Source organism: Dermacentor silvarum, chromosome 3, assembly GCF_013339745.2.
Source record: "Dermacentor silvarum isolate Dsil-2018 chromosome 3, BIME_Dsil_1.4, whole genome shotgun sequence".
NCBI lineage: Eukaryota > Metazoa > Arthropoda > Arachnida > Ixodida > Ixodidae > Dermacentor > Dermacentor silvarum.
In genome coordinates, this window is record NC_051156.1 from 179,650,248 (window position 1) to 179,664,134 (window position 13,887).

The window sequence follows — 13,887 nt, forward strand, 5'->3', positions numbered from 1 at the left end:
CTTCAACTACCGAACGAGATAACAAAGCGCGCGTGCGCGGGATGATAGGCCTTGATTTCTTTTTCTATGACGCGCATCTTCCCTGTTCTAGGGCTATGTAAATGGTAGCGGCAAGTAGCAATCAGAAGCTGTGTGTTCGCGTACCTCTGCAGTCTGCGCCCTTTTTTTTTTCTTTTTTTTTTTAAGTAGCGTCCATGTCTCTTTCAACAGCACCGTTTATCTATTGCAAACCTATTGCAAACCTATTGCATACAGGGCTTCATTGTTAGAGATACACAGAGGAACGCGTACTGCCGCTCCAGTGCTCGTCATATGCGCACCTCATCTCTAAGCCGAGCCACGAAGATCATAAGTCGACAGAACACGCGCGCAGGCTGCCCATGGGCGCGCTCGTTTCCCGCTATGGGCCTTCTTTCGCACGCAGACCGCGCCGCCGCGGTGAGATAAAGGCGACGTCTTTTCAAGGCTGCTGGCATCTAACAGGTGCTCCCGTGTATAATTTGCGAAAGATTGGCACCGTCGCGCCTATCTTTGCTCGAATCTCGTCTTCTTCCTCGTTCCTTCGGACCGCGTACATCTCCGAAACGTTCGCGCAGGCCTCTCGATACAGTTCATCGAAAGTGCCTCCCCCCGAAAGCTTGTTTATTTTTGCTAACCTGCTCGAGCGAAAGTCTATCTGTCCGAAGTCGTGACCTATCGACCTTGTCAACGGTTTTCTTTTTTTTTTTTTTTTGGTGGGGGGAGACGCCCATACGTACGTATATGAAAAGGGCGAGACCACAGCAACGGCGACGGCGTGCGATTTCTAATTCACGAGGATCACGCGAAACCACCACCTCCTGCTCCTTCTCCCGTTTATATATATATATAGTTCCTCTGCTTGGCACGCCAGTTATGTTATATCCTCGTTTTTCTCTCTTCGACGAATTCCGACGGAATATTCCAGGCAGCAACGGGGTGTCAGGCGTGGTGCTGTCCTTGACATGCTAACCAGTGCGGACAGCGGAAGGCTGCCTTTCACTTTCGTTAACGCGGGTCCTCTTTCCGTCACATACGACACCTGCGCGGTTAACTCTTAGAAAACATTGATGAAGATTAAAGAAACATTACGGGGTTTAACGTCATTTGAAAATGCGGAATGTGGTTAGCGTGTATAACAGGCATATGTGAAGGGTCAGAACTTGCCCCTCATGGTCGACGAGCTTTCATTTCATGCCCCTCAATGGCGTGGGTAGATTTGCCTGAAGCAGCAGCGGCAGCAGCATCGTCAACAGTGATGCAAGACTTCTGTTTCGATACGCTTGTGAAGGCGTTTCGTTTACCGTTCCTGTATAATAATTTTCTTTCGCATTAGAACTACAAAGTGTCGTTATTACATATTCAGTGCTGTTCCGAGATTGTTGCCACTCTAATAAAGAAGAAATGTGTGTCATTATATCTTATATCGAGAAATCCAATTTCATCAAGGTATTACTGCAGATACGTAGGTTATGGCGCGTACATGTTTCGTTTGACCGGCACTGGCGCACATGAAGTTCTACGATATGTGAAATGCGCTTCAACATGCGAAGCGCACTCATGTATTCTCTGAGGAGCCCATCCCACGTGTGAGGGCGCCTCAGATTAAAGCTTTTTGTGTCTGTAACTTACGATATCCTTTAAGATTTCTCTGCAAACAAACCATCTAGGGGCCGTTCGTTTGCAAATCCTCTTTTGATTGGCATATATTAGGAAAAATATAGTTGCCCACAATGCCAAAACGACTAATTTATCAAACTAGCGCTGTTGTTATTAATTAATTATTGAATAATAACGATCAATAAACGATTTTCACTGGAGAACGAGACATACTAAATAAAATTTTGATAACGGCGCAACCATAGAGAGAAAGGAAAGAGGAACCAGCAGCAGTGGTTCAGTGGGCACGACGTTCTACTTCTGAGAACGAGGTCGTGAGTACGAGTGTCGAAAAAGGTGTACCAAGATTTGGGTGTGCCCCAAAGAGCACACGGCAGTCGAAATTCGAAAATCAATCATCAGTCAATCAATAAATTAATCAATCAATAAATCAATGACGGAAGCCGCGCTCACATAATAAGTTCAATGGCACTAGGACGTGTGTTTGAAGTTGTTGCTGTGTTTGTAAGCTACAAGAGCATCGTTTCTTGAAGTGGTTCGGAACTCTAGACGGCAATAAGGTTTGAGCCTGCAGTTCTCGGACAAGCGAGGGCAACACAAAGGCAAGCGTCTGCAACCGGGAGTTTCCCTGCTGCATTTCGTTTCAGTGCCGGTACCTACCGCCCTCTACGAGCCAGAAACGGAAGCACCTTTCGCCGAGGAAGGAGCGGGTAGGTGCATTTCTTTGCATTTATTCGCTTCAAAACAGTAACACCTCAGGAGGCCTTTTACCAAACATTTTTTTTATCAGTGATAAATTAGTAACATACTTGAAAGCTACTTTTAAAACATTAATATCGCTATTTCATGCATGTGCTGCATGCTAAGAAGCGAATCACGTATTTTGATTGACCTCAGAAAACGTTGAGTACTACTCGCCTTCAAACTGCTAACCATTATTTTTTATTTTACGCGATATGCCAAATCAACTTCTAAGCGAACAGAATTTTCTCTAGAACGTGCCCGTAGCTTTAACGAATCGAAGAAAAAAATCTGTAAGGCACCAGTCATTCTGGTTGCGTGCAGTTCTTTAAAGAACAAAGAAACCGTCATTACAAGTCCGATCGATGACTCTGACGGCATCGATTATTCTACAAAAGCTATAAGTATATTTTAACCCAGCCTATAGTCGCACTTTCACAGTGGTCAAATTATACTTTCTGCCCTTATCGGTGTTATACTTATTTGGGTTATTATTTCTGCGCTCAAACAGGAATGCTACAGTTCAATGCAGCACCGCGTACTTCCTAACCTGGCCTTAATATTATGTGTCGCGGAGCGTTGAGTGCTTACTTTGCCAGCGTCAAGCTATACGCGTCGTTGCACGCTATTGGGTTCTGACACGAAGTGCTCCTGGTGCGCCCTCACAGGATGCTACATCGACGGCAAGCACTACTCCGAGGGAGCGCGAATGCCCAGGGACCCGAAGAAGCCGTGCGAGGTCTGCTACTGCATCCGCAACAGCAGCGCCTGCGTCCTGCAGGACTGCGAGTTGCACGTGGACGGCTGCTCACCCGTGTTCTCCAGGCCGAGCTGCTGCCCCACAAGATACAACTGCAGTGAGTCTAGCGTCTCTGTTGTTGCTGTTGTTAACCATCGTTAACACTCTATGCGCTCTTTCGTTTCTTCGACCTGTATATTTTTGTTCCGTTCTCTGCCTGGTGTTCGAAGTCCGTCCACAAAGTCCCCAGGGCAGAGCGAAGCGAGAACTTCGCTTATCGGTGGGAGTAGAACCCACGCCACAGTGCCTAGGCGCCAAATCAAGCCCTGATCGCTGAACTGAACGAAGAACGATTTATTCCGATTGTATCGGTGCCTAATGTCAACTACTCTCCTTTTCCTTTTTCTCATCTCGCAGTTCCGTTTCTCCCTTCCCCAGTGCAGGGTAGACATACGGGCTCAGTTTGGTTTTCCTCCCTGACTCTTATCCTTACCACTTCTCTCACTCTCTCAAACGCGCTAACCGCTATGTGATGAGCCAAATGCATAGAGCTGCAGTTTCAGTTCGGCGTGATATGCGCACGACATTAAGTGCTCAAAGGTACGAGAAACAAAATCATAAATAAAATGACACTTCTGAAGTGAGCGAAAGTGAGAATCTAAACCATGGGCGCCACATGGCTGAAGTGTATTTGAGATCCCAAAGAGTAAAGTGCGCATGCTTATAGGCAATTTGCCGGTAGAAAGCGCGTCTACGTGCAAGTGTAAAAGAGGAGAAGGCGAGGCGGAATTTTCCATAGACGCGATAACCTTAACCAGGAGGAGGCTAAGCAGTTGAAGGACTCGCAAAATAGAAGCAAATGGGCGAGGGGAAACAGGCTGCATGGTACGGCACACACGAACAAAAACACTTCGATATCAAAGAATTCTTGCAGAACCGCAATATATGGCGTTACAAAAAGAGTTCATTTTTTCTGTTTTCTTTTTTAGATTGTTGCGATTTTATCTAGGCAGAAAAGTGAATATTATGAAAAGTAAAACTTTAAATAGCTGCTCAACATAGGGCGCAGCGGTTCGACGATACAAAGCACAGTTAACGGCACAGGTCATTAAAACAGCATAAAAGAACAACATTATCTTCACCAATTTAGGCGCGAGTTTTTATTATGCTACAATTCCCAGCTGTCTTATAAAACTTATGTTTCACTGTCTACTACGCTAACGAGCCGAGCAAACTGTATGTATTTTTCGTTTATTTATCTTTCTTTCTTTTGTTTTCAATCCTCCATTTCGGCAATTATACTAGCCGAAATGTACTTACAACCTTCGTGCCCTTTATTTTTTTTTAATTTCTCGTATCTTTCTCACTCTCTATATATTTCAAGAACAAACAATCATTGCGCGCACAGAAAAATCACTCTGCAGGGCGGCTTTGTCACACTAATACCACTCTAAAGGAGAAGACAGCTTTACAAATAAAAATGGAGCCAAAGAACAATTTTGTGTACAAAAGTACCTGTTAAGTGCTGATGCGGAGCTCAAAAGAAAATGTTGAACGCACATAGCCTGACCTCTGCTGTCTCGTAGATGTCACGAGAAAGATGCAGGCATTTGCACGAATGAATATTCATTCGAGCTCGTAGAAGAGAATGTTAACGCACTTCGGTACATACTGTACAGCACGGACGCTTCAATTCCTCGCTTTCCCTTTAGTTAAGTAGTTCAGTATTTCGCTAAGACTGGGCGGCATAATTAAACGTGCCTTCATTAACGACATCTTAGCTCTATGCTTCCAGCTAATACGTATATTTTCCCTTCATGAAACAGGTGTAGAAGCGGCCACTACAGTTCCTCCCGGTTTGTTGCCAACTGAAGCTCCTGCCACCGGTAAGCCTTCGCTTGAAGATTTAATTTAGCGGCGATTTCAGGTGCACATATAATTTGCTATCGTGTTTAACTGCACAGATGTTTATTTTAAAGATCCGCAGTACTCATAACTGCGCAGCATGATTTCAATAATTGTTTATCATATATCAAACTAGACTGTCTAACGTGTCTTAATCTTGCAATAAGCTCGACAAGCTACCTCAAGATGTTTGGCATTACGTTTCAAGTAATGCTCTGATTTGTAGCACGAATACTTGTTCGTTATCTAGGAAAGCATTAATTGTTGAACAGTGACATTTAGAAGCAGTGAACAACGATGAAAAGACTGTTGTGAGAAACAAAACAACTCATGAATGTCTTCACAAAAACACGAGCGATTAAAGTTACTAAAAATATCTGCGCTGTGCCTTTGTTGTTCCCGAGCAGGTTGCATGCACAACGGAAAGTTCTACGAAGACGGAGCGCAGGTGCCCTCTGACGAGCCATGTCAGCACTGCTACTGCATGCGTCACGAGGTGGTCTGCGCCGTAAACGACTGCAAAGCACCTTCAGACGGATGCGTGGCTATGCCTACGGAGCCGGGACACTGCTGCCCATTGCGATACGAATGCCGTGAGTGCCGTCGTTCACACTGTTGCGCACAATTTTTTTTCGCATACTACAGCTCGGCATCTTGTTATCAATGTCTCTGACAGGTGCAGTTGCTTGCAACTACTTACTTGATATAGGCGAAATACTTGCTTAATATAAATGCATCTCTTAAGGATCAATTTTAAAGTTGTGCATGACGGACTCAAACCGTAATGAAGCAAAAATTATAGGCTGCATTTCTGCATAAGTTCGTTTCAGCGCAACTCTAAGTAAGTATTGTTCTGTATACATTACTTCTCAGCCTCGAAAGTGAACCTTCTTGGCTAATGTACCTCTTAGACAAGAAAGTCTAAAAAAGAAAGTCTACGACGAGAACGTATTGCTTCTGGTTGCTGACAAATCCAACTCTTGGTGCGTTAGATTTGTTCTCTCAACACAGCAGCTGCACGGTTTTTAAGGTGAAAATAGAGGGCGCAAGAAAACACTATGAGGTTAAATAATTTACAGGGTGGGATGCAAAAGAAAAAAAAAACGAAGAGAAAAATTGAAACTTCATTTCCAAAGCAGTCGCCTTGGGTGCAATTAGGAATGTGCCTGTTTCCAACCATCATCGCATCATGGGAGGTGTTTGACACGGAACACGAACATCTGCCGTTCCTGAATGCGATAAGTGAGCTGGAGGTTGTATCCGTCATCCTCTTCGCCATCTACCAAGGGCTGAGTGTTGTATCACAAAAAGTGAAGTAGAACTAAGCATCACCCAACGATTAAAACGATGCCTAATGCATATATATACGTTTAGATAAACATTAATTTGGACGCAACCAGCTGTCATTGGCTGAGCAGAACAATTCTCACACTAAGTAGACTTCGTTGTTTAGGCAAAGCGATGTGTAACGAACGAGGGCAGACGCATAATACTTTGAAATAAGGCGCCAGAGTGAGCCTCCTGGGTTGTCATCTCTTGTGTCATAGGGCAATTCTTGTAGTACTTTAACCTTTTTGAGACCTTGTAAAGAAAAGTGCCTTTTCAGTCAAGCGTCATATTCAAGGCTAAGATGTGCTCCAATAAACATTACATATATGAGCTCTGAATAGAATCTGCTTCCTGACTGTTTGTAAGTGTATGATGCAATCCCAGCAGCTGTCTCTCAGAGTTGACGATGGAATGACGTTTTTTCACCCAACAAGTGAAGCGGGATGGCTGGAAGTGCATTGCTTAGATGGTTTCGTCTCGTCGGCAGCTAAGCACACTGTTTTAGTGAGGGGGTAATAATGATGAACCTAGACCATCAACATCCTCATGAATCTCTTGCGCAGCGTCCGACATGACAACGACGCTTGGACCGGGGTTGACGAGCCCGGCAGCGACGACACCGTCGACGTTCGAAACTGTGGAAGGCAAGAAGGGCGTCACGGAAGAGGGTGTGACGCCGACCCAGGAGGCAACTACCACGGCTATGCCTTTCACGACCACACCGACAACCGTCGGCATCACAACAGGCGTCACTGAAGAAGGTACGTACGTGCTGAGAAAACGAAAGGTAGCTGGGCTACAGTCACGTAATTCGAGTGTCTGAAAGCATGTGGCAGAAGCGCGAAAACTCTACTGGGACAATTAGAATGAACCAACCAAGATATTTCGGCATGTGCATCAACAAAAAAGTGTTGTGTCAAAAGCAAGGTTCATGCCACAGGCCGAGCATCACTAGTAAAGAATCAATATGAAAGGAAATACTTGAGAACATGGCCCGACCTGCTTTCCTGTGGCTTATTTGTGCTAAACAATGTAAAGCGAGCACAATATAATGTCATGTAGATCGGCTAGAAAGGCAAACGAAGGTTCTAGACTATACGGCGGGTACATATCAGCATTGCCATTTTACTAGAATACTTCAATGGAACCGCGAGCAGGAGTGTTGGTGGTGACATCTCGTGGTGCTGTGAATAATCACGAATACCAAGAAATGTTCTTGTATTCAACGACACTTATTAAAGCGAAAAGTGTACTCTCTTGAAGTTTGCTTCACTGCAGAAATCTTCATGCAAGCGCGTAGGCAAAATAAGAAACAGTGCGCACGACGCCATAAGAAGCCCAAAGCATTTGGTCCAGCACGAGCATTGTAAAATATTACAGCCAGTGTTGCTCTTCGCGGCTACACCCTGGTATTTTCGTGAAAAGGTAGCACAAAACACGCATACATTATGGCTCTGCTCGTTCTTGCTTTGTTCTCAGCCTAAACGTTTTGTGTTCAGAAACAAACTCTACCATAAGTTATTTTTAGTGAACTCGCCCAAATGCGAGAGTATTGTTGCCCGAGTTTCTTTCCACGGTGCTCTTATTCTGCCTGGTCTTCTAACAAATTTGCTATGTCTAGTGTTAACAGCCGGTCAAAAAGTGTCACCTTTATGCGTACCATCAGATAGCACACACTTACGGTGCTGTGGTTCACGAGAAGAATTGGAGCAAATAAATGGAACCACCTAGTGCACAACACCATGTCGCAAATAAGCCAAAGGTCGCCGAAGCTAAGGATGCTGAAGTAGAATCTGAGTCTCTCTCATTGGAACCCTGACTTATTTTTTTGCTCCAATCCGCGATATATGCAAAGGGGAGGAAATAAACACAGCCCTGGCGACATCCGAACCCACAACCTCAGATAGTTATTTCATATGATTCTCCGACGTATCGCTGTCCAGTCCGTTACTGCTAGTCCGACTGTACGAACTGTCGTCGGTTCTGCAGCTTCAGTGTGAGCTCTGCCGGGTCCTCACGATGAAAGATAGAGCGAGTGAGGGCGCAGCATAGTAACAAAGAGGACAGGAATGGCATGGAAAAGGTCCAGAATGAAATTGGCACTGCACGAACAATATACTGCATGTAAAGGACTCTGCATGAAAACGGCGAATCATGAAAAAGGCATGCATCAAGAAAAGCAAAATTATTATTATTATTATTATTATTATTATTATTATTATTATTATTATTATTATTATTATTATTATTATTATTATTATTATTATTATTATTATTATTATTATTATTATTTGATATCAAAACACAGATGTGCACCGGACAGGGAGCAAGCAGGCTGGCAACTGCCACTCAGTGGTGCACAACGCCTGCCTACACTTTAGGAAGGAGGGGATAGAAAAAGAAGTTGAATATTGGAAGAAGGGAAGTAAAGAGGAAATAAAGAAAAAAAGACGACAAGCCACAAATAGTAAAGCAACTACAAAGATTAGAGTGAGCCGGTAGGAGCAGAACAAACACACAAAAAAGAAAAAGAAAAAAACACACACACAGAGAATGTAAATTCAATTGAATTCAATTCAAGCTTGTTGATACAGAAACAGTTTTAAACAGGAAGGGGTCCCCAAGCAATAGCTTCAGCGCATTACACGAAGAACGCGCAGTGTGAAAGAGATAACAAACGTAGTCGACACTGCATCAAGAAGACGGAGGATGAAAAGGGTAGTCACTGAAGAAAGCACAGCGTGAAAATGGTACTGCATGAACAAGGTACTGCATGAAGAAGATGCAGCGTGAAAATTACACTGTAAGAAGAAGGCTTAGCATGGAAAGTGCACTACGAGTACATGAAAGAGCACTGTATGAAAAAGGCACATCTGAGGGCTTTCCTCGCTCTATGACACTGCACGCCCACCGTATTGAATATGGTTAAGTTCAGTGATGCTCTGCCACTCTAGCTTAGTACACTACGAGTTCGTCATGTTTTCCTTTTTGATGTTCTTCAGAGTGTGCTGTCTTATCTCATACCACAAATACAGTCACTGGCGGCAGTAATAAAACAGGCAGAGATTCCTAAGATGTAAAATGCAATGTAAAATGAACAGGAGTCTTCCAGAGCACCTTTGACGACGATATCTTACAGCTTCTCGCATTTAAGCTAAGGTACGAAAACTTTTGAAAGCGTTTTGCTTCAAGTCACTGCATACTGGTGTGTCGGAGGCGCTGTGATGACCCTGTCAGGCGGTGCGCTAATGACTACAATTAATGCAAAGACCATCTGCTATCGTTTTCCTATTGTTTTCCGCATCTCGTTATTCGAGAATGATTTGTCGGAAGAAGAGCCGCTACCTTCCCAACAGCGTGGCGCAAACGATGGACAAAAAAATGAAACAACACAACCGACGAATTTAGAACAGTAAAACAGGTTCTTGTTATTATGCTTTTACTGTTCCCTTCGTTCTTCTTCGTATGTGTGACGCTGCATGCTTAATTATGGAAGTTTTATCTTGTCCAGTTTTCTCCTCTATGAAGGACTAAACAAATAATAATGGCGCGCCGTTAACACTACTTTTTCCAATTTTCCAGCAACGACAGCTGCACCAGAAATCACAAGTGCGCCGACATATGCCACCAAAGGTAGGTCAATTACGAGTGAAATTAATGCGTGCTTTTCTGTTCTTTTTCTGCCGTTGTTTTAAACGTACACCTTCTTAATGTCATTTGTTCACCGATTTATCTGTTGCACACAATTACAGAGACGACTGAGCCGGCGGTATCAGAGACGTCGACGGGGGCACCGAGCACTACAGCCGAGGCAACGACGAAGCCATCCGAAACTGAGGGGACAACACCCGAAACCAGTGCCAAGCCAGAAGCAACCACGGAGCCCGTGACTTCGAGCAGCGAAGTGCCATCGACAGGAAAGCCGACCACTGCCGAAGGGCCGCGAGAAGACGAGGGACCAGAGACGACGGAGTCGCAACCAGCCAGTTCTGTTACTCCCGCCGTGAGCACAGAGGGAGTGACCACGGTGGCAACCACTGAAGCCGCCACGACGCCCAAGGAAGAGGCCACGACGCCTAAGGAAGAGCTCACGACACAACCTGCGGCAACCTCTACAACGGCTCCCGAAGCATCAACAACTGCCGCCTCGGCGACCACGACGCAGGAAGCAGAAGCCACGACTGAGACGACAGCGTCGTCTACACATGCGGAAACAGAAGGTGTAACTTCGTACGAAGCCAAAGAAAGTACGCCAAAGAAAGAAGAAACGTCGGCTGCACCCGAAGTCACAACAGCGCCGACTACGGGAGCAACAGAGGAGGCTTCCTCGGAAACTCCAGAAGTCAGCACAGTGCCAAAAACTACCGAGGCTGCAGAAGCTTCGACAACGCCCGCCGCTACAAGTACCGGTGTAACCGAAGAAGCGACGACGGCACACACTGAGGAACCCACGACGGCAGGAGCGGCAAGCACACCAGCGGAAGCCGCGGAAGCATCAACGCCTTCCGAGAAGGTCACCGAAGAAACGACGACTGCTGGAGCGGAAGTCACCACAGGTGCTTCAACGCCTTCCGAGAAAGTCACCGAAGAAACAACGACTGCTGGAGTAGAAGTCACAACTGGCACTTCAACACCCTCGGAGAAGGCCACCGAAGAAACGACGACTGCTGGAGTACAAGTCACAACAGGTGCTTCAACGCCCTCTGAGAAAGTCACAGAAGAAACAACGACTGCCGGAGAAGAAGCCACAACAGGCGCTTCAACACCTTCAGAGAAAGTCACTGAAGAAACGACGACTGCTGGAGTAGAAGTCACAACTGGCACTTCAACGCCCTCCGAGAAGGTCACCGAAGAAACGACGACTGCCGGAGCGGAAGTCACCACAGGTGCTTCAACGCCTTCCGAGAAAGTCACTGAAGAAACAACGACTGCTGGACTTGAAGTCACAACAGGCGCTTCAACGCCCTCCGAGAAGGCCACCGAAGAAACGACGACTAGCCGGAGCGGAAGTCACCACAGGTGCTTCAACGCCTTCCGAGAAAGTCACTGAAGAAACAACGACTGCTGGACTTGAAGTCACAACAGGCGCTTCAACACCTTCTGAGAAGGCCACCGAAGAAACGACGACTACCGGAGTACAAGTCACAACAGGTGCTTCAACGCCTTCCGAGAAGGTCACAGAAGAGACAACGACTGCCGGAGAAGAAGCCACAACAGGCGCTTCAACGCCTTCCGAGAAAGTCACCGAAGAAACGACGACTGCGGGAGTAGAAGTCACCACAGGCGCATCAACGCCTTCCGAGAAGGTCACCGAAGAAACGACGACTGCAGGAGTAGAAGTCACCACAAGTGCTTCAACGCCTTCCGAAAAAGTAACTGAAGAGACGACGACTCTTGGAGCGGAAGCCACCACAGGCCCTGCCAGCTCCACGGAGGCCACGACAACACCGGTTCCTAGCGAGGGTGCTACAGAAGAAACAACTGTGAGACCCACTAAGGAGACTACGACAACGGAAGTGGCTAGCACACCTGTACAACCGGAAGCTACTCCCACGCCTTCTGAAGCGGCCTCGGAGGAAACAACTCCGGGAGGAGAAGCCACCACAGGGCCATCCGTGTACACAGGGGTGAGTACAGAGAAGCCGATGGACGTAACGACGGCTAAGGTACCCGAAGCGGAAACAACAGTCTCTGAGCTCGGAAGAGAAGATATGCCAAAAACAACTCCGGCATACGAAACCAGCACCACTAGTGCCGCTTCGACACCAGAAACCACTGAAGCGGTTACACATGCAACACCGGAAGCTACGACGCCTCGTGAAGTCACAGAGGGTGCCACAAGTGAAGGAACCACGGTTGAGCCAGCAACTTCTGGAGCTCCGGAAACATCACCTACAACAGAACATGTGACGGAAGAAGAAACAAAGCCCTCTACTTCACCCACGACGCCAACGGCAGCTGGAACCGAAGGTACTGCCACCCCGTCTTCAACACCTGAGGGTACCCCGTCATCCGCAGTGACAGAGGAACCCGCAACGACCACGTCGGTGACACCATCCGCAGAGGTCACAACATCGTCTGCAACAACCGGTGAAGCGACGACCGTACCTGCTACCACGCGCGAAGAAGTCACGACACCTGAGATTTCAGAAACAGAGAAACCTGAGACCGTGACAACGGCGGAAACGACGACGGCGTACACACCCGAGGAGGCTTCATCGACAACGCCAGCAGTGTCGACGGAAGCTGTTTCTACACCAGAAGCTAGCACTCCAGGAGTCGCTACAACAGCGCCTCCAGAAGTGAGCGAGAGCGTTACAACTCCACCAGCAACAACCGGCGCAGAAGTAACAACGCCATCTGAGGCCGAAAGGTCGACCGCACAAGCAACTGAAGAGCCGTCCACAACTTCCCCAACAACGGAAAAAGAAACAACCAGCGCGGCCACGGTGGGTTCTACTACGGAAGCTGCGTCCGGTCCTACGACGACGGAAGGTGTTACAGGTACAACGGCAGAAGGAGTCACCGCTACAGAAGCAGGGACAGGTCCAACAGTGACGGAAGGCGTTACTTCCGAAGTAACAACTACGTCGACGGGAGCAACTCCAGAAGCGGTTACTACACAGGAACCATCCGCTACAGAACAGACCACCACTGAAACTCCGTATATCACGACAGCAACCAGGGCTCCCGAGGCTGGCCGAGACGAAGAGGCGCCATCGACAACGCCTATACCTCCCGGATACACGCCTTCAAGTCCAGCAGAGGAGTCTACGACTGCGGCGGCAGGAGCAACGACCGAACCTGGTGCCACCACTACGCAGGCAGCCACAGAGGGTACGTCGACAACCGAGGTGTCTTCCGTCAAGCCAGAAGTCACGACGGGCGCCGTCACAACCACAGAAGCGCCAGCGACAACGCCGCCGGTGACACCGAGCGAGATCCTCACAACTCCAGGTTCGGAGGCGCCCGAGCCAGAAACCACGGCAGGAGGCCCGGAAAGAGAACAGGGTGAGGAGCCGTCGTCAGTAACACCACCAGCCGAGACATCGAGCACAACAGAGGGCACCACGCCGGCCTCGACTAAGGAAACGCCAACGCCGACCTCGGAACAGCCGACAACGTCTGCTGAGACGACTCCCTCGGAGGCGTCGACGACCAGGCCAGAAATGACTACCGAGGGCAAGACGCCTCCTGTTCCGGTAGAGCCGACGAGCAAGGAGCCAGCGCCAAAGACGTCTGAAGTTCCGGGAGAGGTCGAGCAGGCTACAACGACGCCTGTGGAACTGACAACTGCTACCGAAGCTGTGACGACACCAGTGGTTGCGACAACCGAGAAGCCCCAGCCGACTGTCATAACCGAAGCTCCCGTTACGGGCTCTACCGGCTTTGAAACTTTAGATCACAGGAAAGCACCCACAACAACGGAAGCACCTGCATCGACTCCAGAGGCGACGCCGGAACCACCCACGACAACTGAACAGCCGGCTATTACACCAAGCACAGGCAAGTAGACAATCTGCCGAATAGCTAGG

At 47.6% G+C, this 13,887-nt stretch overlaps 1 protein-coding gene across 1 annotated transcript in view; it reads left to right on the plus strand.

Annotated features, from left to right (window-relative positions):
- Positions 1 to 13,887, plus strand: part of LOC119445054 (mucin-2) — a 142,183-nt gene that overhangs the window by 110,187 nt on the left and 18,109 nt on the right. The window contains 8 exon segments of the mRNA XM_049664854.1: positions 2,286 to 2,348; positions 3,048 to 3,236; positions 4,945 to 5,004; positions 5,431 to 5,616; positions 6,916 to 7,113; positions 9,935 to 9,985; positions 10,105 to 11,280; positions 11,282 to 13,858. Coding sequence (XP_049520811.1) covers positions 2,286 to 2,348; positions 3,048 to 3,236; positions 4,945 to 5,004; positions 5,431 to 5,616; positions 6,916 to 7,113; positions 9,935 to 9,985; positions 10,105 to 11,280; positions 11,282 to 13,858 — 4,500 coding nt within the window.